The sequence below is a fragment of the Thermobia domestica genome, chromosome 7, assembly GCF_964235325.1.
Source record: "Thermobia domestica chromosome 7, izTheDome1.hap1.1, whole genome shotgun sequence".
Lineage (NCBI taxonomy): Eukaryota > Metazoa > Arthropoda > Insecta > Zygentoma > Lepismatidae > Thermobia > Thermobia domestica.
In genome coordinates, this window is record NC_137460.1 from 23,769,544 (window position 1) to 23,796,601 (window position 27,058).

The following is a 27,058-nucleotide window of genomic DNA, read 5'->3' on the forward strand; positions in this document are numbered from 1 at the left end:
GTAATTTTGTATTCTGCAAACTTTTCAGATACTCCTTAAATAGTCGTAGGATTTCAGATGTTTTAACCTCCTCTCTCCAAGAAAGGAAAAAGTAATGGTTCGTTTAGAATTAATAGCGGCTTCCAGCAGACACACTAAATCATAATAATTGTCGTTGTCGAGTATCGTTGGACAAACAGGTCACAACTTGTTTGCACTGAAGTATTCGTTACTAGTCCTATATTATAGCAATTCCCAGAACTTCAAAAACATTCCTATCATCTATGATGTATATCTATGTAAGTTACTGTTGGGATTTTAACTAAATCTGTAGTAGCTCCACAACTTTATCACATAATCTATTTTTCGCAATTATGTTTTACCGATACGCTTGTGTCGTTCAGGGAGTGAAAAATTCAATGCATGAAATTTGAATTTGTCAAAATTCCTTCTACTTTCTCGGCCTCATATTTTGTGCTAACTCGGGTCAGAAGTTTCAGGACAGGATACACTGTTAATCAGACAGACAGACTCATGTCAGCTGTTAAAGTTGTATATAAACCAAAGATTTGTAAAAAATGATAGATAACGAAAGTTTGGCCCAGTAGTGTATGAGAATATGTAGTAGCATTTTTTAATTAGTGTTATTCAAATTGTTGCCTGCTGTTATTAGTATTAAATGTGCGTGATTTTATGGAAAACGAAACTGAAGTAATTGCTTTATTAGATTTTTGCTTCAACAGTGTAACTGGTAAAAATTTGAAACTCCGTAACTTTAGTATAATCAAATATTTTGCAAGGTTAACGCTAAAAAATTGATCCTATTTCTTTCCAGCTGCTTGAACGACGTTCTGCTTTGCTTGAGAAATCATCTCAAAGACGAGCTATCTTGGAGGACTCTTTCCGTTTCCAACAATTTGAGAGAGATTGTGATGAAACGAAAGGATGGATCAACGAGAAATTGAAATTCGCCACCGATGACAGCTACCTTGTAAGTTAAACTACAATTTTGGTTTTAGTAAGTTTTAAGTATTTTAATTCCTATCGCGAATATCCAAACGTAGAAATTTTTGGGACTTTTAAGAGTAGCATAATTTCTGGTTATTAGTCGAGATTCATCCATCAATATATATATATATATATATATATATATATATATATATATATATATATATATATATAGATATAGATATAAATAATCAGTTCCGTTTCTTCTTTCTCTTTTTTTAATTCTAATGTTTATAAAATAATCTTATAAATGCACCATAGAACTATAGAGACTGACTGTGTTTATAGTAACGAAAAGAACTGAGGAAAACCATAGTACTGTAAAAAAAATAAATAAATAAATAAAAAATCGTCCAGCAGTGTTAGATTACTTCAGACATATCTATATTTTTCTTTGAATTCTTTTCAACATGTGAAGATGCATAGTAGGCGTTGCATTGGCTGTTCCCTCCCGGAGATTCCCGATTTTTCTTGTATACACAAGAGATTTCAAATTCCCCACGTGACAGAGTCCATAAAGTTGAGTCAAGTGACCATATACCCATTCTACAAGTTCTCTTGTCCCAATTTAACATCTGAAAAATCAGGAAGTACTCCTGCCATTAACTTTAAACTTTAAGGAACCCATTTAATTATGTGTACCATGATTTGTTTAAAGAATAGGCGTTTAAGCGTCTTGAAATTTTAATTGTATTGTGCTTGGTAACCTTCTTGTATTGAATGCATTAACTTCAATAAGTCTTTGTTAAACAATTACACTAAACTGAAATCAAAGAAATGATTACTTAGGTCCAAACTTACTACTGTTAGAAACAAAATATATTTACTTCTCGTAATTTATGTGCTACGGAAACACTGTAGTCTAGTGGTTAGAGCGTTGGACTCATGTCCGCGTCGTGAGGCAAACTGGGGAGTCATATGAAAACAAGACGTGACGGTCTAGAAAGCTCCTGATGTGCCTGTTAGGGACAGAGAGTCCAAGCGGTGCCCACATGCTTGCCGCTAGACGACGTAGTTCAGCTGGTTGCTAGCAGATGGCGCTGAAGCAGGCTTAGGCTCACAAATGGGCCGTTATGTCTTGGTTTTGGTCATTCATATGCTAGATACTAAGTTACTGTAGTACACAATAACATACAATCTGAAAAGTCATCAGAATCAACTTGGATAAGGCTAGTTCTTAAACAGACTTATTAAAATTTTAATTTTAGTAGGAAATAACTTATACGTTGTTCCGGAAGAATTAGTTGTAAGAAATGCTCAAAATCCATACGCATTGTGGACGTTGTTATCCCTATGGACTAAAGAGTGAGGTTTTAATGTAAAATATACAAAATAAAGTAACTGAATGTTGTAGCGTGTATTGAAAATTAGAAATTGTATGTGTGTCACACTTAGGAGTAATTAAACAACAGATACGATCTGCTAATTAATAATGTATATTTTGGTATACTAGTTGAAATCGCGCTGTTCTTGTTGTCATTCCTCATAATATATATACATGTCCCTTTACAGACACAAGTGAAAGACGTCTTGATAAAAATCGGCAAGGGATATGATAAAGGGGAGATTTTCTTCGATTATTTTGTCAATATCTCGCACCGTTTGCAAGATTTGAGCCTATTTACAGTTGGAGTTTCTAATTCATGTATGATCAAGTGTTTTCTTTCTTCTTGCATGCAATATGTAATAAGCAAATACATAATATACACAATTAATTATAATGTCAGTTATATATGGTGTTAATTGGGCAAAACATTCCAAACAATAAAGATTCATCTTAGACTGGAGAAATGGTTACCCTTCGTTTTTCATTATCATTTGGCCATGAAACAAACGCCGGAGAAATATTCAACCTCTGTATACCAATATGTGATGTTGGAATGTATAACTCGTAGAATATGATGCTTTTATAAAATTTCAATACCTTTAGTGTACCCCTAAAAAATCTAATAAAGAAATACCTTCCATTTAAAAAAAAATCAATTAGAACTTGAACAATTACACAAAATTTGCAGTCGATCAGTGAAAATGGCATCTTTCTAGAGCCTACTGTTCCCAAGAACTCACTGTCGAAAGGATTGACCACAAATATATAAACGTAGCATTTTGATATATAGATAGAACATAATTAAGTAAATAGACTATTCCAGTAGAATAGAGACTTATCAAAATTCGTTTTTCTCGATTTTCTCAAGAGACTACACATGAGAATTTTTACCCTGAAATATGTGATTTCCTTCAACTTGAGATCTCTCGATTGATGTGTCTCATTTTCGGACAATAAATAAATAAATAGATAAAATAAAATAAAATCGTTAATTATAATTTTGAGCCATATTTCATTAGCTGGGGCTGCGGTGGCTCAGTGGTAGAGAGTTCACCTCTGGTGCATGGGGTCCTTGGTTCGATCCCAGCTCGCGCCATGTAAACTTTGTGGAGGACAAACACCATGTGCGTGGATTTTCTCGGTGTTCTCCCGTTTCCTCCCACGTTCTTTATTCCATCATTTCCTCGATTTCTCATTATCACCGTCTCTTTTAGCCTAACCGGCATAAACGTGGGACGTAAAACTTAAAAAGAAAATTTCATTTTCATTTAATTAACATTGTGTCCTGTGTCTTAGTAGTGTCATAATGAAAAGCTTGGTTAGCGTATCCTTCAGTATTAGTTTCGTTTTAATAGGTGGTGTGTTTATCGTCATCAGTTATTAGTTTTTTAAAAAATCTCAAAAACTACGCATTGGGATATACATTCATATCGTTTTGTTCAAGTTAATAGAACTCATTAATTGAAATATGTCTGATTTTTGGACAAAATTCCTCCTGTTAAACGCTATAATAGTGTACAATTTATTAACTTATTTGAACTTGTTCGTTAATTTGTAATAAATACTATTTGTTTCACAGGATCCTACCAATTTGAATGGAAAAGTACAGAAACACCAAAACTTTGAACAAGAGCTAAATGCCAACAAATCTCGTATTGAAGAAATCACCTCCACTGGACAAGAACTGATTGAGACCAATCATTATGCATCGGGTAAGTTCTTTTTCTCTTTTTTTTTTTCTGGGGCCGCGGTGGCTCACTGGTAGAGAGTTTACCTCTGGTGCATGGGGTCCTTGGTTCGATCCCTCCTCTCCAGTTTCTTTATTATTTCTGACGTGAGAAGGTAATAGTGATGCTTCGTTTTTGTTTAGAAGTTTGTATTGTATTAAGAAAGGATAACTTTGTAATACGAGGGGTATTCAAAAAGTTTCCAGAATTTTGTTGTAACTCTTAATTGACACAATATAAATAGACATTTACTTAATCGCCTTCGGAATACACACTTGCTGCACTATGGAAACATCGATGATTTTTGATCCGTTCGCATTAGTTTTGATCTCTTCCACGGACACGAAACAGATACCTTTGAGGGCCTTTTCTGAGACAAAAATCTGATGGTACTAAACTGATGTTAAAGCTGTCAAATTCTCTGGAGAAGATTTCCCCAATTTGAACATTGAATATTTCCGAGTTTGCTCGAATTTCGATATTGCACCAACTGATTATCATACAGTCATCCGTTCAGCTATATTACCCACACCCTGCCAGTTGTGACCAGTTCACACAGGGTGTCTATCGGTCACGAATGTCACGAAAAAGTCGCGAAATCAGAAAACGGTCATGAAGGTAACGAAATTTAGCTTTTGGGTGACTTTTTTTTTTTTTTTTTTTTTTTTACCGCAAATGTAAGTACAGATTGGAAAATTTTGTTCTGTAGAACGTCAAAATTTACCACCAAAAATGTTAATGATCGGCTTTAGACGCTACCAAATCACAAGCAAAGTACGTTTCTATCGCATGGATGAAAATTCGGCCTAATTAGCACCCAAATTCGCTCTTGAAAATGTTAGGAAATTTTATGATTGGGTAAAGAAAATGTCACGAAAAAGTAATGAAATTTCATTTTGGAATTTTTATAGACACCCTGTCACCCTTGGGAGATCCATAACTAGGCGATCGAAGGACTGTGCTGTACAAGATTTATTGTAATTACGTCACAAATGCCAAAACTACATCATTCCGGAAACTTTTTCATTGCTTCTCGTATATTTCAAGATACATTCGTGTGAACAGACTTTTCTGGAAAAAATGTAAAAAATTGACTTGTAGATGGTTGTAGAATATTCAACTGAAACTATTCAGATTAAAGAATAAATCAGATTTTCGCAATATAAGGTAAGAAATATTGTTTGTTTTTGACTAAATGATGTGCGTGAATATGCAAACTGTTAACATATCATTGAACATATTTTCTAAAGACAGTAACAAATGGAAACAGTAACTAATACACATAGATGGTCTACGAGATGTGTGATGCTAATTTCTGGAATCGGCTGTAAATAGAAAAGTTCGCCTACCTATAAACCAGGGGGCGCGGTGGCTCAGTGGTAGAACGTTCACCTCCAATGCTTGGGGTCCCTGGTTCGATCCCAGCTCGCGCCGTGTGGACTTTGTGGTGGACAAACACCGTGCTCGTGGGTTTTCTCGGGTTCTCCCGTTTCCTCCCACTTTCTTCATTCCACCATTTCACTCATCTCTCATCATCACCGTCTCCTTTAGCCTAATTGGCATAATTGTGGGACGTAAAACTTAAAGATTTCATTTTCATTTTATCTATAAAACCAGCAGTTGTTGTCCCGTTCAGAATCGTCTCTTTGTGAAGTGATGCATTTTGCTAGATCACTATACCGCTGCCGGAAGCATCCGGAACACAGGGCAGTGTGTATCGCGGTGCGCTGAACGTCGAAAAATGTCATCAAGTAAATGTTCTTTGGAAGTAACTTTCAATTTTAGAAACATCAAAATGTCTCATAGTGGTGTTAAATCAGCGGAATAAATAATTGATAAAGTAATTACTAATAGAGCGAATGGAATATATATTACCAATATAATTAGTACTAACTTATTTGTATTCCTAAGAAAATAATATCCAATACTTCGAAAACTGTTATCAAGTTTCCATTAACAAGAAATGTAGAGGCTTATAGGTTATAACATATTCAGCAGAAAGGTCTTCACATGCTTTAAGCTTTGTCTTCAGTGGGTAAGACTAAAGAAGTTACCTGATCAAAAATAAGATACTTTTTTTAAAAAAAATAAATTGAAGATATCCACTGAAGACGAAGCTTTAAGTATGTGAAGATATTTTTGCTGAATGTGTTGTCAGGCTCTACGGTCTTTGGTAATGAAAATTCCATAAAGTTACCGATATATTGAATGTCGTTCCCTTCGGAGTACAGAAAGGTGAGTACTGATTTTATTAGTTGATCAAGTTTCGGAATAGATTTCTGGATCAATAATTTTCACGAAGATCTAACGCTGTTTAAGATCCATGTTATTCGTTCTGCGCCAACAGTGCATCACATACGCGTTACTTTCTCTGCTATCTGTGGGGACAGCCAAGTGGTCTGCTACTCATTCGAGTGCATGTTCGAACCTGCTAAAGTGCTACGCCGTGCGGATTACAGGAATTGTCACATCTGATGAATTCATACGTGAAGGATGTTTTAAAGTATAGTTCTAAATTTATAATTACGCTTGTAATGGGTGGTTTTCATCAACAAACCTTGACTTTCGTGTTGCAGATCAAATCCAATCACGAATGGACGAGATCGTTCAGCTATGGGAGACACTGGTCACCGCAACTGATAAGAAAGGATCCAAATTGCAGGAGGCATCACAGCAACAGCAATTCAATCGCACCGTCGAAGATATCGAATTGTGGCTCTCCGAAATCGAAGGACAGTTGATGAGCGAAGATTACGGCAAAGTAAGTAATTACTCCAAAATATTTATAAATAATTAAAAAAGAAAAGTTTTAGTATTGTATGGGGAATAGACCTTGAATTAACAAAGCTTAATTGCCTTGTCTTGACTATAACATAAGTAAATAGTTAGAATTTCTTGAGCTTATCTGTCACTAGTCAGAAGCTATAAATATTTCTGGAGAATTGTAAAAATTGTTCCTAAATATACTATTTCAATGAATTTTGGATTGACGTGAACAAGAATTAGTTCTTCGATTTTTTTTTTCTTAATTCTGATTTGCTCCATATATATTGTATACCACTTCAATATATAATTTCATGAAACCATTGTGCTTTGTAGGATTTGACGAGTGTCCAGAACTTGCAAAAGAAGCATGCCCTTTTGGAAGCTGATGTTACATCTCATCAAGACAGAATTGAAGGAATTCGAATTGCCGCTAGTCAGTTCGTTGAAAGGGGTCACTTCGACGCAGAAAATATTAAAGCAAAACAGGTAATTAGTGCACTTCTGTTCTCGTCTTAATTTGGTTACATATTCATTTTTATACCTTTTCGTGGTTTTGTTTGAATTCCTGAAAAAATGAGTCCCCTCGTAGTTATGGGGGTGCGTACACGCCTTTGGCGTTGGAAACCCGGGCTCGATTCCCGGCGGGAGCTCATATTTGGATCTTACGTTAAGGTGAAGGTACGCGTCTCATATAACCTCGCTGCTGAACGGGACGCTTAACTCAAATCCAATCCATTCATGAAAGAAAAAATGTTAATGCAAAGGGAAATTTCTTCCTCGTTATTGGAAGAAGTCTAATTGGAATTCTCTAATCCTGTATTCTATTCTATTGCATCACAGTTCACTTGAAATGTCTGTAGATAACAGATTTTGTAAAACCGAATCATCATTCATTGAAGAAAGAACTCACGAGAAGGCAGATTTATATAGAAATGTCAAAAGTTCTCGGTATTAGTGTTCATATCCTATATCCATAGAATTTATTTTATTTATTTGTATTATCTTTCATTTACAGCAATTCGTAGGATATTAAGTCAATAGAAAGGGTCCATGGTAAGAGTAGTCTTAATTAAATGTGTGCATTCGTTTATTCAGTTTGAATCATATCGAAATAAAACCAGTGAGTAAACAATACTGTATCTGCCCGCGTGTAATATCCAGTATATCTGTATGGTTTCGGTTTGATGGTTGTTGATTGACGAATAGGCTTCAGATATCACTGTTTCAGGTATACGACAAGTCTTCTTAGAACGCATAGACAAGCAGAATTCTGTGTTACTATTACTGAATTCTGTATGTAGATACGGTGTAGTTTGTAACCATGGATATTTAGAATTTGTATTGGGTGCGCGGTGGCTCAATAGTAGAGCGTGTACCTCTGGTTCTTGGGGTCTCGGGTTCGATCCCAGCCCCCGCCAAGTGAACTTTGTGGTGGACAAACACAGTGCTCGTGGGTTTTCTCGGGGTTCTCCCGTTTCCTCCCACTTTCTTCATTCCACCATTTCACTCATCTCTCATCATCACCGTCTCCTTTAGCCTAACTGGCATAAGGCATAATCGTGGGACGTAAAACTCAAAGATTTCATTTTTCATTTTAGAATTTGTATTAGCTTCTCAATTGTTCGTCATACCTTTTAAGCTAAATCTCATAGTTCACAATCTGTGGCGCTAAAAAATATTAAATAAATAAATAAAATCGCTATGGGTTGCTTAAAACTCGGTGTTCTTCGATCATATTTATTAATGTTTTTCGCTTTTCTTTTGATATAAAGAACGACCTTCTGAAGTTTGATGGAGTGATTTTCTGCAGTAAAAATTGACCGTACACCAAAAAACTGTAAGGTAGTCTTTAATTATTGTATTATTTATGATAAAAATTCTAGATAAGTTCTTAGCAGTTTGTTTCTTCTTAAGATAAGGGATTCACACACTCCTAGAGATAATACTAGCCTGTGAAGTCAATAACAAGATATTCGATTATAACAATGAAAAATAGTACAATTGTGACAGCAATCTGTTGTTCTGTTCTTTGTAGGAAGCCCTTACAGATCGCTACGCAGCTTTGCAGCGACCAATGAGCATTCGCAAACAACGTCTGTTGGATTCTCTTCAAGTTCAACAGCTTTTCAGAGACATAGAAGATGAAGAGGCCTGGATTAGGGAAAAGGAACCAGTAGCTGCTTCCACAAACAGAGGTATGTAGTTTTTGGAAGAAGTTCCATAACTAACTAACTAACTCTATGGCCTATGGAACCCGGAGGTTCAATGCCGCGTTCACAAAAGCTGTCCACTGACTTCTATCCTTAGCTAATTGGATCCAGTTTCTACTTTGTATTCCTATTTCTGCGATTTAAATAATAATAATAATAATATAATTACCTATGTTCCAAAAGCCTAGTTATAAGTAGTTATTTTTTTTTATTAATATACGTGATTACCAGGGCCCGGATCTTGTTGACCTAAAATTTTCTAGAAAGTGACCTATAAAATGACACTAAAATTCTTGTAAAATGCCCCTAAAATTCACAAAAATTGACCTTAAAACTTTTGTTTTCTTAAGTGTTTATTTCGTAAAACATTGACATTTTTTAAATATCCATTGGATTTTAATTAACGTTTGTCACTCATATTCAAAAAGTTTTGTTTCAGTTAGTTGCAGTCAATTGATCATTTATGTTCGTTGATCAGTCCATTGTACGACATTGTACGTACTGAAACCGTCAATTTACTCCCGAGTTGAAACCAGGAAGCACTCTTAAACAATAAAAGTTCGTAAGTGTAGACTATATGAGAATAATAGATAAAAACCCTGTTTAAAATCTTTGTACGCCTTCTAATCCATTTTTAGTTATTCACGTGATCACATTCTTTGTGGTCAATAACCCAAAACACTGTATTGGGTCTGTTTGGCGATCTACCAACCCCCACCTTTCGTTAACCAGCTACAGCTGTTTTCATTAGCTTGTTACGAATGCAGTTTTTCCCTCACAATAGTCAGGAAGCAAGAAAAGAGATTATTCAACTTCGTCTTTTTCACATCCGTAAACAGTGTTCATTTTAAGATTTCCTTATGTAGAAGAAAAAGAATAAAAAGACCCATAAGTGACCTAAAATTTACCTTAAAATATTAAAAAATGACCTGAAACTTCAAAACGGCAAAAAGTGACCAAAAGTTGACCCTAAAAATATATATTTTTAGAACCTAGAATTGATAGATAACGTTTTTATTAGAATTTGCCTTGTCTTATGCGTAACAGAGAAAAGTTGACCTGTCAACAAAACCGGGCCCTGGTGATTACACTAGTTAATGGACGATATAGAATACATATCTACGTATAATTGAATAACAAACACTCACCTTGTATCCAAAAATAATTAATTCTTCCTTATATAATTTTGGCCTCTCTGGAACCTCCCTAACTAACGTTACTTGTAATTACTCTTCTTTCCTTACATATTAGTCTTCAAAGAGAATTTTCCTGACTTTTTTTTTAAGAACACCGGATCATACGAAAACCATTTAAATAAATAGTGTCATAGGTAGATCCTCCTACTTCCTCACTTAAAGAAATATCCAAATTTAGATTGTTTTCGATTGTCCTTGTGTTCTTCAAATTTATCAGGAAAATTTTCTTCGAGGATGAAATGTAAGCAAACAAAAGATACTAGACTTTAGTTACTAAAGAAAGTCCCAGAAAGATTCGAAACTATACGAAGAAGTAATAATCATTTTTGGATACAGGGAAATTGCCTTGAACTTAAAAAAAAATGTGATTGTATTTGCCTGAAAACTTGTGAAATGATGGGTATGTGGTATTCTCTGTTCTGAGTTTTTCTTACCCATTGAAAGATTTCAGAAGAAAAGTGTAAAGAAAACACTATTTTGAATATTTTAAATGTCCAGGTGTAATTAATTAGGAAACACCGTAGGCTAGTGGGTAGAGCGTTGGACTATTGTCTGCGTGGTCCCGAGTTCAACTCCCGGCCGGTACAGTACTTCCCAATTTTCGGCGTCCATCCAGCGTCGTGAGGCAAACTGGGGAGTCTCGTGAAAACAAGACGTGATGGCCACTAGGTCTAGAAAGTTCCTGATGCGTTTGTTAGGGACAGGGCGTCGTGACACGTTGACCACGTGCTCGCCGCTAGCGGATGGCGCTGGAGTAGATTTAAGAGTCTTCATCCCGGCGAAATTAAAATACTGCTAATTTTACAGTAATTATGTGATATCTTCAAATAGATAAAAGATAATTGAAATATGGAACAAGAGCGCCCTAGACAATATTATTTTTGCGTGAGGTACCGTTATCACAAGTCACCTAGTGGCTTTCCGTTTTCAGCTGTTTAGAAACGCGAAAATAAATGCCGATTTTCAAAATGGCTCGAAATCGAAAGCAGATAAGTGAGTCGTGATAACGGTTTGTCATGTAAAATAATATTGTCTAGGGCGCTCTTGTTCCACATTTCGATTATCTTTTATCTGTTTGAAGATATCACATAATTATTGTAAAATTAGCGGTATTTTAATTTCGCCGGGATGAAGACTCTTAAGCTCACAAATGCACCGTTGCCCCAAGTGATTTTTTTTTTCCAGCTGTAATTAATTTGTAGTTCAATGGCAGATTGTTCGTAGATGATAATTACTAGAGCCACCCAAAAGCATAAAAAGCATAATAGCGATTTTCACATATGGTTGGTACCTTAAACCTAGTTGTGGTTGTCTAAGGGTCTAGAAGAAACTAATTTTAAAAGCATAATTTTAGAAAATAAAGCATAAAGCATAATTTAAAATATATATAGCACAATTCTTGAAAAATTCTGTTTAACTGCAAGTTTAACATATTGTATTAATATTTTTTGAAACCAATATTTACAACGCAAAATCATTGAGAACATAACAATGCAACAATGAAAAACTTATTTTTATCTCTGTAAACTTCTTTTCGGTGTAATCCTTTGATGCGGAGAAGAAAAAAAAGGAAAAGAAGAGGAAAACTTTCCGCCAACAATGAATAGTATACAAGAACTCCACATTGTAGTGTTATGTGTACCTATTAAACTCGAGTCCTTTTTGTACTTTTTGGTGGCATCTTTTACTTTCCCTTTCTATATATACGCACCTCTAAGGTGCACACAAGTGATAAGGAAAACTGACTCGAGCAGATATATCTTTACAGTGCATTAAGTAGAAAGTTCATTAAATATGAAAGAAATTGGTTGCATAAAATATTAATAAATAGATCAAGATATTTAGAATATTTAATATATATAGTAAATATTATACATTATACACAATTAATATAAAACAATGGTTGAAATTAACAATAAAGGATAATGTGGGTTGCTCTAATAATTACGTATGGTGGGTGATAATATTGGTAGTGGTACAGGATAGGAGGATTGTAAACATTAATTTTGCCTCCATGTCATCCAAAGGAAATGCATATATGTTCCAGTTTTTATTTTTTTTAAAAAAAACTTCAAAACATAAGTAATTTCATTAAAGTTTGAATATCTCGTACAACACTGAAAATTAATATATTGTTTCTATTAGACATTATAGTTTTCTCATTTGAAGTTCGCATTAGGACTCAGATATAGTGTCTGAAGCAGGTTATAGCAAATAATAATTCAGAATTCACAATAATTAGATCTTCCTACTTGTTATAAAGTTCTTACTATCTTTGTAGGTTTAGTTTTCTACTCTCTTTCTTTCTTTGTTTTTTAACTCTCTATTTCCGTTGCTGTTTTGTTTCTTGATTTACCAGCAGTCTCTTCACCTCTGTGATGCTATTTGTTCAAATTCTATCTTCAGTGTGTATTCAATAGGCTTCCAGCTCGTATGTACTCGAAGTTTTAATCATTCCTGTTTATCACTGTTACCATTATTATTGAATTATAACTTTTTCTCACACATACACATTTATAATCATCACTTGGTTTTTGCTTATCGTAACTTAGACCTAGTTTTTCAACTACATATATATATGTTGAAAACTTTACAGTTTAGATTACTTGTGAAAATGAATATTTAGAATTTTTTAAATTTTCTCTTGAGTCTGTCTACGAAATAAACTTCTATAATTATCGTTTTTATTGTTTTCAAGGTCGCGATTTGATCGGCGTGCAGAACTTGATCAAGAAGCATCAAGCTGTGCTTGCTGAAATCAACAACCATGAGAACCGAATCGCAGCCGTGTGCCAGTCAGGGCAGCAGATGATTGAAGAGGGTCATTTTGCTTCTGATGAGATTAAGCAGAGGGTTGGAACTCTTAATGATCATTGGACCCAGCTAAAGGAGAAAGCACTGCAGGTGAGAAATTTATCTTCTTTTATACTTTGTTAATGCTATTTTATTTGAGCTCCTTTTTGACTAAGTAAATGTTGCCATTCTCAGCTTCGGTGTACGAGGGCCATCCGGAAAGTGGTAACCTTTTGTGCAATAAAGACGCAGTAGTACATATTAACAAATATACAATTTTTTATGGAAAGAGCATACTTTACACTACTTCTCCATATAATCACCAAGCAAATTGAGACATTTGTCATACCATGTGACGAGTTTTTGTATTCCAGCGTCATAGTCCTCCGCCGCCAGCGTATTGAGATACGTAGTCACGCCTCGTTTGGTTTGGTTTGGTTGGTGAATGAGCGTGATGCCACTTCATGGACTGTCGTTTAGTCTCAGGTGATGCATAACAAACCCGTGTTTCGTCCCCTGTAATGATGCGATTCAGAAAAGTCTCCTTCATCGGAATAACGTCCCAGAAACGTCAGTGCTGCAGCCATACGTTTGATTTTGTGCTCATCTGTGAGCATGCGAGGGACCCACCTTGCACAGATTTTTGAATAATGCAGATGTCTTTGACAATTTCATGACCAATTGTTCGAGACACATTAGGAAAATATTCACAGAGTTCATCAATTGTGACGCGCCGATCGTTCGTCACGCATTCGTCTACTGACCTCAGCAGTTCGTCTGTAATGACAGATGGTCTCCCTGAATGCTCCTCGTCGTGTGTACTCCTCCTCCCCAGGTTGAAGTTGCGACACCAGCGCCAAACAGACGACTCGTCCATCACAGTGTCTCCATACACCTCCTTTAATTGGTGATGAATTTCACAAGGTCGAACGTTTCGTGCATTAAGAAATTTAATCACGGCCCTCACTTCACAACTGGCGGGGTTCTCAATTCGTTTAATCATTATAAATGAGCACAGACACAACATAGGCACTTCTAGTGTCACGCAACCTCGCATAGAGCAGGCAGACAAGCCACTGACGCGGTCTGACCTTGCGCAGCGGCTCCCCGAGTCGTCGGCGCTTCATGTGGCGCAAACGGGTACCACTTTCCGGATGACCCTCGTAGAAACCTGACTTCAGTTTCCTGTGGATGATAATGTGGTTTTGATAAGTCACGGAGAGGGCGGAGGAAGCGACCTTCACATTCCACCAAAAAAAAAAGCTAGTTTTTTATTATAAGCTCAATTGGTTTTGCGGTAGCCAGGGTATCTTTTTCAATTTCTTCCGAATCCCCAGCTAAGTCAGTTTGTACTGAACAACATCGTGTCCGTGGGCTTTTCCAGGGTACTCTCATTTCATCCCACTGATTCTTCCATCATCATTCATTTGCGTTGATCATCCGTCTTCCGTAGCCTAACGGGTATAATCATGGGACGTTAAACTGATAGACTTCGTTTTATTTTCAGTTCCTTACGAAAATACCTTCCCATAATCGAGTATTGGTATTTGCAGTCTAAATAACCTCTAGCGTTCCGTTTCTTCGTTTGTAGTCTTATATTTAATGGTTTTTAAGTCTGTGCAGGTGAGAATGTTATGTACCTTAATGTAAACAGTTAAATGTGAGACACGACGTTTGTTAGCCTTAATTTTACCATGTAAAAATAATTAAAAAATAAATATCTTTTACTTACTAACAGCATGTCTCAATTCGTAGAAGGTATTCATTCAGGCAAGTAAGTTGTTGGTTTGTCCATAAATATATATATGCTTACTTGTATATAGTCTCAAATAAATAAATAAATAATTAAAAGTCTCAAATAATTAAAAGCATTAAAATTTGGAAGTTTACTTATTATTATTATTATTATTATTATTATTATTATTATTATTATTATTATTATTATTATTATTATTATTATTATTATTATTATTATTGTTTTAAAATTTTAAATGAATGGATAGTAGATTTTAAGTTTTTTTTCTGGTTATTTGTATTTCAATGCAGCTTTTCAAAAGTAGATGAACATATGTTATTTTTCTTAATGAAAGAAAGAAGGAACAATGGTAAAAATTCACTTTGTAAACAGTTTGTGAATTGTTATTTAAAAGTCCGAAAATGATAAAATATTCAATATAATTTTTGACTATAGTAATGAAGTGTCCCTTTTTCTTTTCTCTTTAGAGAAAACAAGATTTGGAAGATTCGCTGCAGGCCCACCAATACTTCGCTGATGCTAATGAAGCCGAGTCGTGGATGAAGGAGAAGGAGCCTATAGTTAGCAACACTGATTATGGCAAAGATGAAGATTCGTCAGAGGCTCTTCTGAAGAAACACGAAGCCTTGATGTCAGATTTGGAAGCCTTTGGAAACACGATTAGTGCTCTCAGAGAACAAGCACAAGCATGCAGGGTGTGTATTATTACTATTATTATCTATTGTTAAATGTTATTTGGGTAGATTCTATTTTCTTTTTATTTACAAAATTCTGTATTAGTCTTTCTTGTTAATATTTACTTCATTTTATTAAATTCTTAATATCTCACAAGGATCTCAAAAATAATACAGCATATTTGAATTAATTAGTATATTACGTTACTTTTTAAAAATGACTTACAACATTCGTTTAAATCTTTAATTATTTTCTTCTGTAGGGTGCGCGGAAAGTAATTCCTACATTTAATATTTTTCCCTCCTAAAATATTATAGGTATAAACTCAATTTTTTTGCACAATACAGTTTGTTGAATACCAATATATTTCCAAAAGTTACAACTCAATGTGTGCTCCAGTATTTTCAAGACATTGTTTCAAATGAACAGATACGTTTTCTACGACCTTCCACAAGAACTCAGCAGAAACACTTATGACCTCACGGATCTTATTCTCAAGTTCGCCAATGGCTATTATGACGATTAACGACCCCCCTTCCCCTCCCTACATGAAACGCACCTTGATCACTCCACAGATTTTTTTTTTTTTTTTTTTTTTTTTTTTTCTCTCGAACATGTGATGATTTTCATGGCATGCGAGCATCATATCACAAATTTCAACACGCCTATCGCAATCATCTGGATAAAACTTTCGGACATATATGAGGCTTCCATGGTCTGTAATGTAACTCTTTGTGGAGAATTGCTTGCACAGAATAGCGTGTGATGTTACTCTCTCTTGCAGCGTGCCTTGTTGATTATAAAGGACTTCGCACGAACATCTCCCTCACTATGACCACTTTTTCCTCTGATACAGAAGTTGAGTGCCCACCTGATCTCTTTAATGTCCACTACACGTCCGATAGTCATTAATTTTCTGTGGTAATTGTTGTTTTTGCATCCAGAACAGCTTGCCTTCCATATTGACCCCTTCACTACCGTTAAACCTGAATTACAGACAGTCACACCTCAAATCTTGCTGCAGTTTTGTCTCTCTCTCTCTCTCTCTCTCTCTCTCTCCTCTATGCTTAATCGTCCTGGCATCCCTGTGGCTTTAAAGGAACATGAAAAGCTTCACAGGATTTGAAAAATATTTTTTAAAAAATGGCATACTTTAGTCTATAAAACAAGATAACTTCCATTGCTGTCTACACAGAACAGTAATAGAAATTCACAATTCAAAATAGGAACTTTCCGCCCATCCTGTAGTTTTAGCGTAATCATTTGGCTCTGTCCTCTTCTCCTTACTTAAAGATCTTTGAAATGTTAAAAATTGATTTATTTTAGGAATTGTTTGAGAAACATAACTAACTGAAGTATGTCCTTCCCCATAGCAGAACATGCCGCGATCTGCGATGTCATCGCAGAAAATTTGCCTCGCCTGTGCAGAAAAATTGCCAGATGAAAGAAAATATAGCCAACAGAAAAGTGTAAAAACATACCTCCTATGTGTAGATATCTTAAATGCACGGACGATTCGCATAAATATAGTTTGAACTATTTTTTTTTGTCGCGTAAAGCTTACTTTTAACAATCACAAGTGTGTCTTCTGCAGAAAATTTTTGACGTACAAAAGCTCATCGCAGAAAGACACAAAGTCCATCTGGGTGTCCTTTTTGTTAAATGATTTTTCCCAAATTCGTATTTAAATCGTTCTAAAGAAAAGTAATTACTTTATCTCAATGAACGCTTGTCTTCTTTTGTCAGTCACTTTTACAACTAGCAGCATAGTATTCATGTAAACGAAACCACCGAAAGCTGATTAATGAAGTTTTTAAAATTAATTTCGTTATGTTATTATTATTATTTTTCTTAAACGTTTTGATTCAAAGCTTCTGATATGTAAATTAACATAGCTTTCATTTCGAATAGTATTGCGAAAAATTATTCTTTTAGAGATAGTGTATAAAATCTTTCTTAATGTAAATTAAAAGATGCCAGTTGGAAAGCTCTTATCGACTATTTGCAGTTTTTAGATATTTGATTAAACCTTGGATGTTGAGGAAACTGTTAACTATGGTGTTCTACCTCGTCCCTTATATATGTAGCAGGGAAGCCACCCATCAGAATTATTAAACGGGCTTCAAATATAATTTACTTTAAATAATATATGCTTTAATGCTTTATCCGTGTAGGATTATACCTTTTTCAATGTATGAGTAATAATAATTATTTTTTAATCTACTAATTTCAGCAACAAGAAACTCCTGTTATTGATGTCACTGGTAAAGAATGTGTGATCGCTCTTTATGATTACACCGAAAAATCACCTCGAGAAGTTTCCATGAAGAAAGGCGATGTGCTAACTCTTCTGAACTCAAACAATAAGGTACATTAAAAGAATCTATTTGTAACTAATAAATAAATAAATAAAATTAAACTACATTTGCTACATACTAAATAACATGAAAAGAAACTCACCTTGTTTTTGTGTATCCTGTTCCGAATTTGTTCATGATTTTTTGAACAATTTTGAAATAATGTCAGAAGAGCATGACGAGGTCCTTTTTTTGAGATTATTTACAAGTATTTTACATTAAAAGTGGTTAATACTAGCCAGAAATAAAACCATAATTGTAAAAATGTTCAAAAATGGAGAAAATAATTTATCATAGTAACATAGAGATGAATTTTTCATCCAATTGGTTTTTAAACAATTTCACTATTTTTCCCCTAAGAAATTGCTAGTATATTGGATATAGTCTTTGCTTTACTAAAAAGTCATTTTGAAAGCTGAAGTAGTTATTTTGGTGAATTGTTTTTTTTTTTTTTTTTTTTCCTCATTTGTTATATATTTTCAAAATATGTAGTATGAGAAAAGAATATGGACCGAATCAGCAGATACCTTAGAAAGAATTCTAAACTAAATACTAGTGTAGTATTGCCAATGCGTATCTAGAGAACCATAATTCTTCATGTTTGATAAAAAAAATACATTATTATTTCAGGATTGGTGGAAAGTGGAAGTGAATGATAGACAGGGCTTCGTACCAGCCGCCTATGTGAAGAAAATTGAGGCTGGTCTTTCAGCTTCCCAGCAGAATTTAGCGGATAACAGCTCCATTGCCGCCAGGCAGAACCAGATCGAGACCCAGTATGATAATTTGTTGGCCCTTGCACGCGAGAGGCAGAACAAATTAAATGAAACTGTCAAAGCCTATGTGTTGGTTCGAGAAGCAGCAGAACTTGCTACTTGGATTAAAGACAAAGTAAGTTATTTTGTGTTCTACTATTTTTAAGGTAGAGTGATGAGAAATAATGTATGAAAAAGTTTTACTATTGAGAGAAATCTACTGTGAAAAAATTTGTGTTTCTTGTTGAGGAAATAAATTCTTAATCCAATTCTGCATAAAACTGGATATTCTCTTTGAAGTTTTAAGTAAAATTTAATAGGACATAGTACCAAACTGTAAGGAAAATAGTAGTAAATTGATTTTGTATTTAGAAATTGAATAACTCGAATGTAACTTAAGAAAAATTTGTAACAGAGACTGAAAAGACTGTAACTGTAACGAGTGCAGAACTTAAAAAAAAATAGTTAACGTATAGCGATACAAAATTCTCTTTTAATGCAAACCCTTTTTTAATATAAGAAGTGTGTGTATATATGTTTGTCATTCCCGTAAATAGCTTACTTCAAACGTGAGTCAAGTGACTGTTAACTGTGCACCAATATAATACATATTTATGTTAAAACGCACTGACAGTTCATAATCTGTTTCTTCTCTAGGAACAATATGCGCAAGTTCAAGACGTGGGAGAAGATTTGGAACAGGTAGAAGTCATGCAGAAGAAGTTTGACGACTTCCAGGCCGATCTAAAAGCCAATGAAGTGCGTTTGGCTGAAATGAATGAAATCGCAATGCAGCTGATGAGTCTGGGTCAAACAGAAGCAGCGTTGAAGATTCAAACTCAGATTGAGGTAAGGAGCGTTCATTACCAAAATATTATCATGTACTAGTATGCCAAAAGTAAAGGAATAACTCCTAAAGAATTCCAGTTTGTCTTCCGTATTGAAACTGTTGATAAAGTTGCCAGTATCAATGTTTTCTTGACAAAAAAATTGATCATTTCAAGTGTATTTCACGGGACTTGAGGAAGCGAGAAATTGAGAAAGTTTTATAATTTCTAACAGGGTTTTCACCATTATTATTATTTAACGATGGTACGTTTAAATTAATAATCATTGTGGATTTCATCATTATTACAAGTTGCGTGTATTAGTATAATTACATGTGATTGATTTGATTTCGGCTGTATTTAGCTTCTTTTCAACAGAGTTTTGTAGTTCCGTAGCGAAAGTTTTAGATGAGTAATCAATGTCATTCTCGGAAAAGACGGTGAAGTAAGAATTCTTAGTAACATACTTTATGTATATAGAACTAGTTGTTACGTCCATATCTTTGGTTCGCTGTATACTAAATGTTAAAATCCGTCTTAATTAAAAACTCTTTTAAGTGGCCCCACGTAGCGTAGTCGATAACGCTTTCGCCTTCAATGCGAGCGGTCCCGGATTCGATTCCTGGGGGAGGGTGGCACTTGGTCGAAAATGTGTAAAAACGCTTTTTCAGGCCAGCCACCCTGAATGAGGTTTTCCTGGGTTTTCTTCATTCAAACCAGATAAATGCCGGAGTGGTACCTACCTTATAGGTACCAGGCTGCTTCCTTCCTTTCCTTTTCCCGGATGGTGTTCGCCGAGGGACATCATTCCTCAAACGTGACAGGCTAAATGACCATAGACGCTTCCCAATACCCCAAACTCAACAACATATTTTTTATGCAACAATCTCACCGATGAGGCCGCGGTACTCAGTGGTAGAGCGTTCACCTCTGGTGTGTGGGGTCCCTGGTTTGATTCCATCTTGTGTCAAGTGGGCTTTGTGGTGGACCGTGTACTGGGTTCTCTCGGGATTCTCCCGTTTCCTCTCATTTCATCCCACCATTTCATTAATTTCTCATCATCACCGTCTCTTTTAACCCACACGGAATAACCGTTGGACGTAAAACCACAATCCCGCCGGTAGTGGCATCTTGGCGTCAGACAGCCAAGTGAAAGCGCACTTAGCGTCATCTGTTAACGTGACTGTTTACTATTAGGAATTAGGGTAACACACGGAGACGTTTGTCGTGTAATATAAAGATTTCTCATTGTATCCATTGCTTTCCTACTACAATCTGTATAACAAATCTCTTAGGAGGAGGTACGGTGGCTCAGTGATAGAGCGCTTACCTCTGGTGCATGGGGCTCCTGCTTCGATTTTGCCTAAGTAAGTTTGTGGTGGAGTACATCGTGTCCATGGACTTTCTCAGGGTGCTGCTGTTTCCTCTCACATTCCCATTCCACCAATTCTTCCATCATCGTTCATTTGCCTTAATCATCCGTCTCCCTTCGCCTAAAGAGCATTGTTGTAGGACGTTAAACTGAAAGATTTCATTTTTCTCAACCAGGGTAGTGTGACGCACAGACTGACAAGTTTCCGTTTTACAACTAGGTTTTATAATTAGGATACAAGTACTATGTTTTTGAATTTCATTTATTTTATTTATTTGTAATTGAAACGGCTTATTTTTGTGTTTCCAGGACTTGAACCAGAAGTGGACATCGTTGCAGCAGTTGACTTCAGAACGAGCAACTCAATTGGGCTCAGCTCACGAAGTCCAGCGTTTCCATCGCGATGTTGATGAAACGAAGGATTGGATCCAGGAGAAGGATGAAGCTCTTAATAATGACGACTTAGGCAAAGATCTTCGAAGCGTACAGGCTTTGCAGCGGAAGCACGAGGGTCTGGAGAGAGATTTGGCCGCACTCAGTGACAAGGTACGATTTCTCAGACTTTAAGGAAAACAGACCAGGTCGTACCATTTGAATTCTATGAGATCAAGCACAGCTATGCTATACATTATTTTCATAGTCCCATCACTAATTTGCTATTTTAGCCGGTATTCTGTATAGTTGAGGAACTAGTATATGGGTTAAAGAACCCTAAGTTCATTGCCATGGAGACAAAACTTCACAATTGAAATCTATTTTGTGTAAAGTCATTTCAGGCAAGATTGTTTTTATCGCCATACGTGTAACTATTTCCATCCGTTGGAGTTGTTTATGTGAAAATAAAAGTGTTTAGTCATTCTTCCCCGCCAGTTAATGAACAAAAAAAGCTTGATAAACGACCAAACTAGTACGTAATGGTATTGTTATCCACTTCCACGATTGATACTTCGCCTATTAACTAACTGCAATATTCTAGATCAGCCCTGTATATTACAGTAATTGATATCAAATAATTATCTACAATTTACTGTATTTGAAGCATATTTTTAATAATTAAACTTCCCACTTCATTGCGTCTGGCTTAATTTTCCTAAACAGTTTCATCAGCCTCATTTGCCATCTTCGGTGAATTTTTAGTCCTTACTGGAAAATCAACTCACACCTCAGAATGTCGTCTTGAACTTCGGTATGCATAGAATTGAAGAAAAGTGATCACAATAGCAATACATTCTAGTAAAGACAGAGTGAGGATCACGTGAAATATTTTGATGCATAAAATGTGGGTACCCGACCGATAAAATCGCCATTACTTGTTATGAAGTTATCGGGTTGACCCCATTGAAGAACTTGGCTGAGCGATCTGTTGAAAAAACATAATTAGTTGTTTACATCCATGAAATATAGGCTATAAATAGCCACCGTTATACGTTAATATTATAACGGATTGATTCCATTAACGAATTCGGCTGAGACAATTTCTTTAGTTGTGTGCTGGAAAATTAGAATTCAAAAATTTGCTTACATCCACGGGCCATGGATAGCCACCGTTATCCGTTAATATGTTATCCGTTAACGAACTCGGCTGAGATAATTGCTCTAGCTATCTATTGCAAAAACAGAATTAAAAAATTCGGTTACCTGTATGAGGTGTAGACTATAGTAGCCACCGTTGAAGTAGCCGTTATTCGTTATTACTTTAACGGATTGACTTCGCTATCAAACTCGAGCCGAGATAATCGCTCTATCTATCTATTGCAAAACAATTAAAAAATTTGCTTACATCTATGGAATATGGGCTGTAGATAACCACCGTTATCCGTTAATTTGTTCACAGATTGACTTCAGTAACGAACTCAGTTGAGTCAATCGTTCTAGCTATTTATTAAAAAAAAAAAAAAAAAAAAATCAAAAATTAGCTTCCATTCAAGAGTTATCGTGCTGAGTAACGGACGTACTCACAACATAAGTCCCACTACGTGATTCTAAAAACCAAATTTCTTGCTCCTTGCAAACTCTTGAAGTGTACAAATTCCTGTAAAAATCTTAGAAACGAAAACAGTTCTTCTTTAAGAACCACAAATTGGAACATAGCTTCGAAATTCATATACACTTATTGCTGTCAGTTACACTTTTTACAGATTTTTGGTTTAGGAAAATTACAGCTGAACCCAACAAATCATAAGTTTAACTATTTATAATTGACTAAGTTATCAATTTCTTGTGTACTAAACTATTTTTTTTTTCCTCATTAACTGGCAAGTACGTCCAGTTCTAGTAACCAGTTGTATTTTGTGTTCCGTGTTTGCTTTTTTTAATCAACGTAACACATTAAATTTAAAACCATATATATATCGGCCAATATAACAAATTACTCACTTTCCGCCATGACTTCTCACAGAATAAAGTGATGTTTGTGTTTTGTTATAGATTCGACAACTGGATGAAACAGCCCAGAGGCTGATGCAGACGCATCCAGAAACCGCAGAGCAGACCTATGCTAAGCAAACTGAGATCAACGAGGAATGGATCCAGCTGACAGCGAAGGCCAACAGCAGAAAAGAGAAGTTGCTGGACTCGTACGATCTTCAACGCTTCCTTAGTGACTACCGAGACCTGATGTCCTGGATCAACAGTATGATGGGTCTCGTGTCCAGCGACGAATTGGCATCAGATGTCACCGGGGCCGAAGCTTTATTAGAACGACATCAGGTAAATAACACGTTTTAATTATTCATAACTTTATATAGCAGGTGACTAAGAAAACCTCGGTAGAAAAAAGAAAAAGGTTTTAAAATGAAAACGTAACGTGAGATTCTGAAAATAAGATTGATTTTGTCCATGTAAGATTTGTTTTTGTCTAAGATAAAGAGGGACATTGTTTTTGTATTGTGCTTGATGTTGAAGCTCACCGTCAGTTTGTTCAGCATTGTGTTCCATTTATCTCAGTTTTGAGCTGAGGGTACACACGAACGACACCTTGCAGAACACATTTGCAAAAACTGATAAATTAATTGTTGATCCTTTAACTATTCTGTCATAATTCTTGTTGTTAAGGTTCGTAGTACTCGGAAATAGATAATGTAGTATAGTATATATTGATGTAAAAATTTGTTTGATTTTCCTCCACCTGTTAGTATACTTTAGGTACAGTAATATAGGAACATTTTCACGACAAATGTAAGAGCCTAAATGACGGTAACATCGTAGACAAAATTGATTTAAAAAAAATTAGTTTAAATTATAATTAAAATGATACAGTATGCTTTGAAACGTCCTATAATGTCTTGTACTTAATGGATTACTTAATTTTTTGTTAATCACACATATAAGTTGCCTTTTAGTCGTCATTAAGAAAAAAAGTACTGGTTAAGCAAAGAAAACATGTCTCCTGCAATAAGGTGACATAACTGGATAAGATAGCTGTTGTAACTAGTGTAAATTTCATATTTCGAACAAGAATAGAATCATTAGTCTATATTAGCGGTTGGACTGTGTTTTCCAATCTTGAATTTTGACCACTGCCAACGAATTCCTTTATGTGGAAGCAGTATTTTTACTGTAATACACAGTTTTAATTTCATAAGCAGCAAAGCATTGACGTAGATTAAATAAATTTTCTGCTTTTACTTGGGACGTAATTGATATACTAGGGTTCTCACTGACCTTGAAAAGTCAGGGAATACAGCTTACTCTTGGAGGAGTCTTGGAAAAGTCAGGGAATTTTATCTCTTTTTGCCTTACCCGGGTATATAGGGGATATTTTATAAAATAAATTACAGTATTTTGCAAAACTTTACCTATACAATACTATATATACATGTACATGCATAGTAGATGAAAAACCCCTTGATTGAAAAAAAATTTAGGTGCTTTTTCACACTATATATATGGTAGATCTGGAAATTTGTAAACCGTATATGGAAAGCCTGGAGAAGTCAAGGAATTCGTGCTCACCAAATAAGTGGGAAACCTTGTATACAAAACTAGATCGAATATCCGTCATTATGGTTAAGGTGAATATTAATATGATACCATTGAATGTGAAATGTTTACACATGGTGAATTTTTTCTTTTCTAGAATTACCGTGCAGAAATTGATGCTCACTATGGTGTTCCGCAGGTATACCGTGTGGGGATATAATGTATATAAATTGTATACACTTAGGCATGATTTCCATAACATACAGGCCGTTAACTCGTTTTCTGTTAACACTTAACTGTATTATAATATACAGTGGAAGTGGAACTTCTTTCTGTTTGATTCCGGCTAGAATAAAATGATCAAAATTTTTCTCGTTATTTTCGTGTAACGTGTTGTTTGGCTTCTACAAGTTCAGTGTTGAAACTCTTTTTTTTAAATTAGATGTTCCACTTTCAAGTGTGTGTTTTCGTAAAAATCCCCACATTTATTTTAAGAAAAAGTTTTTTTTTTCTTTTCGTATAGTACATTGAATTGATTATAATTGTAGACCTGCAAAAGAGAGAATATTATAATAGAGCATAAATAAATATATCAGTGTATATAACATGCATTGCATGGAGTGTCCTCTTTCTGCAACTAACTGCTCCATATTCTCAACTCTCTATCTGCATTTTTACAATTGCATGGATATTGAGAAAACGGAACTTGAAAGAAAGAAAAGTACGTAATCGAAAGGAATTGATTTTTGTCGAGTTCTGTTTTTGTCCTTAGATTTTTTTCTTCTTTGTGAAGGGCGTTGACTTTCACTTTTTCTAATATTCTTCTGCTATCTTTTATTGTGATCTGGGAAAAACGTTTTATTTCCGATTGTTGCCTTGATGGTGATGAGCGTGTATAACTCTCGTTATATGATTTTAGATTCACGTAGTGTGCGTTTTCGGTTGTCTATAGTGTGTTTGTTTGATTTGGTGGACTTTCTGCTCTTACTTGCTTCTAGTGTATATTAATCTGGTAAGCATAGTGCAATTCTTGCTTAATATTTCTTATCTGTGAATAAACTACAGTAGGATTCAAGAAATTAGTCGCAAGTTCCCGGCTCAATTTATGTTTGGAAACTCAGAACTGTTCCGGGTATAAATCCACTTCAGATTATATATTTATAGAGGAGACTTTATGTGAACAGTATCATGTGATGCCTTAAAGGACTGATTTTCCCAGATTTGAAAGAGCTCGGAATATACTTTATTTATTTTAAAGGAAGAAAAATATGAATAGGAACTGGATAAGTATGTGGCCATCGTGGATGCACTGTTTTCCAGGAAATCCATGTTTGACTTCTCGCAGAGTTAAAATACATGTAGGAAAGCTCCAAAGATATTTATACCTGAATAGTGCTCGCAGAGAGTGAACCGGAGTAGACCTCAAAATCTTCGCATTCTCCAGGCTTGTTCATTAAGGCTCTGGACAATTCTGGGAGATCACATGCTTCGAGTGGCGCAAACGTTGTACTCTAAGGTGATGGCTGTGCTATGGAATAATAACACTCATAATAATAATAATAATAATAATGCACCCACATAGCAAGATGATAAGTTGTTTGACGAGCATAAAAGTAAGATTGAACTTTCGTATAATTTGTCCAGTCAAGTTATCTGAACAGTGTTTAGTCACTTGAGGGTTGGAAGGAGGATCGACTGCAATACAATCACGTGAAGAACTATCCCTTTTCTGCAGAAATAATGGTACAAAATCTCGAGCCTCGTTGCAGGACTTGTATAGGTCCTTCCCATGAATATTATAGTTGTATTGGTCCATGAAAGAGTTCAAACCTGTACTAATGGGAAATTATCCTAGCATGTTTTCAGTTTCTTGAGTCCATGTTACATCCGTAACTAAAGTGGTTTCGTATGTGAATACGCTATTAAGATTATAGCTTTACTTCGTTGAACACAGTTATAACAACAAATTACCATAGCGTTAAATGAATCCTTAAGTACAAATCAGAGCGATTTAAAAGAAAGTAGATGATTAGTTTTCCTGTAAAGCTTTACCGTACTCGTTATTATTTCAACACTTTGAATTCACAAATGCGTCCCCTCCCTCCTCCCCAAATATCACGCCAGGATTGCGGCGGCTCAGTGGTAGAGCGTTCACCTCTCGTGCATGGGGTCCCTGGTTCGATCCCGGCTCGCTTGAACTTTGTGGTGGACAAACACCGTGTCTGTGGGTTTCCTCGTAGTTCCCCCCCCACACACACACACTTCGTTCATTCCACCATTTCATTTATTTCTCATCATCACTATCTCCTTTAACCTAGCCGGCGTAACCGTGGGACGTAAAATTCAAAGATTTCATTTCATTTTTTTCAAATACCCTATAAACACTTTT

At 35.4% G+C, this 27,058-nt stretch overlaps 1 protein-coding gene across 4 annotated transcripts in view; it reads left to right on the plus strand.

Moving 5' to 3' along the window:
• alpha-Spec (alpha spectrin) overlaps nucleotides 1–27,058 on the plus strand; it is a 164,881-nt gene that overhangs the window by 84,288 nt on the left and 53,535 nt on the right. For 2 of the 4 annotated variants that reach the window (XM_081764258.1, XM_081764260.1), the window contains 13 exons: nucleotides 815–970; nucleotides 3,894–4,026; nucleotides 6,618–6,802; nucleotides 7,141–7,293; nucleotides 8,843–9,002; nucleotides 12,912–13,117; nucleotides 15,230–15,457; nucleotides 17,671–17,805; nucleotides 18,425–18,685; nucleotides 19,207–19,398; nucleotides 21,058–21,294; nucleotides 23,176–23,457; nucleotides 24,827–24,868. In XM_081764258.1, the coding sequence (XP_081620384.1) occupies nucleotides 815–970; nucleotides 3,894–4,026; nucleotides 6,618–6,802; nucleotides 7,141–7,293; nucleotides 8,843–9,002; nucleotides 12,912–13,117; nucleotides 15,230–15,457; nucleotides 17,671–17,805; nucleotides 18,425–18,685; nucleotides 19,207–19,398; nucleotides 21,058–21,294; nucleotides 23,176–23,457; nucleotides 24,827–24,868 (2,370 nt within the window). The remainder of the gene's footprint in view (nucleotides 1–814; nucleotides 971–3,893; nucleotides 4,027–6,617; nucleotides 6,803–7,140; nucleotides 7,294–8,842; nucleotides 9,003–12,911; nucleotides 13,118–15,229; nucleotides 15,458–17,670; nucleotides 17,806–18,424; nucleotides 18,686–19,206; nucleotides 19,399–21,057; nucleotides 21,295–23,175; nucleotides 23,458–24,826; nucleotides 24,869–27,058) is intronic. The other 2 variants (XM_081764261.1, XM_081764262.1) reach the window with 1 other exon arrangement.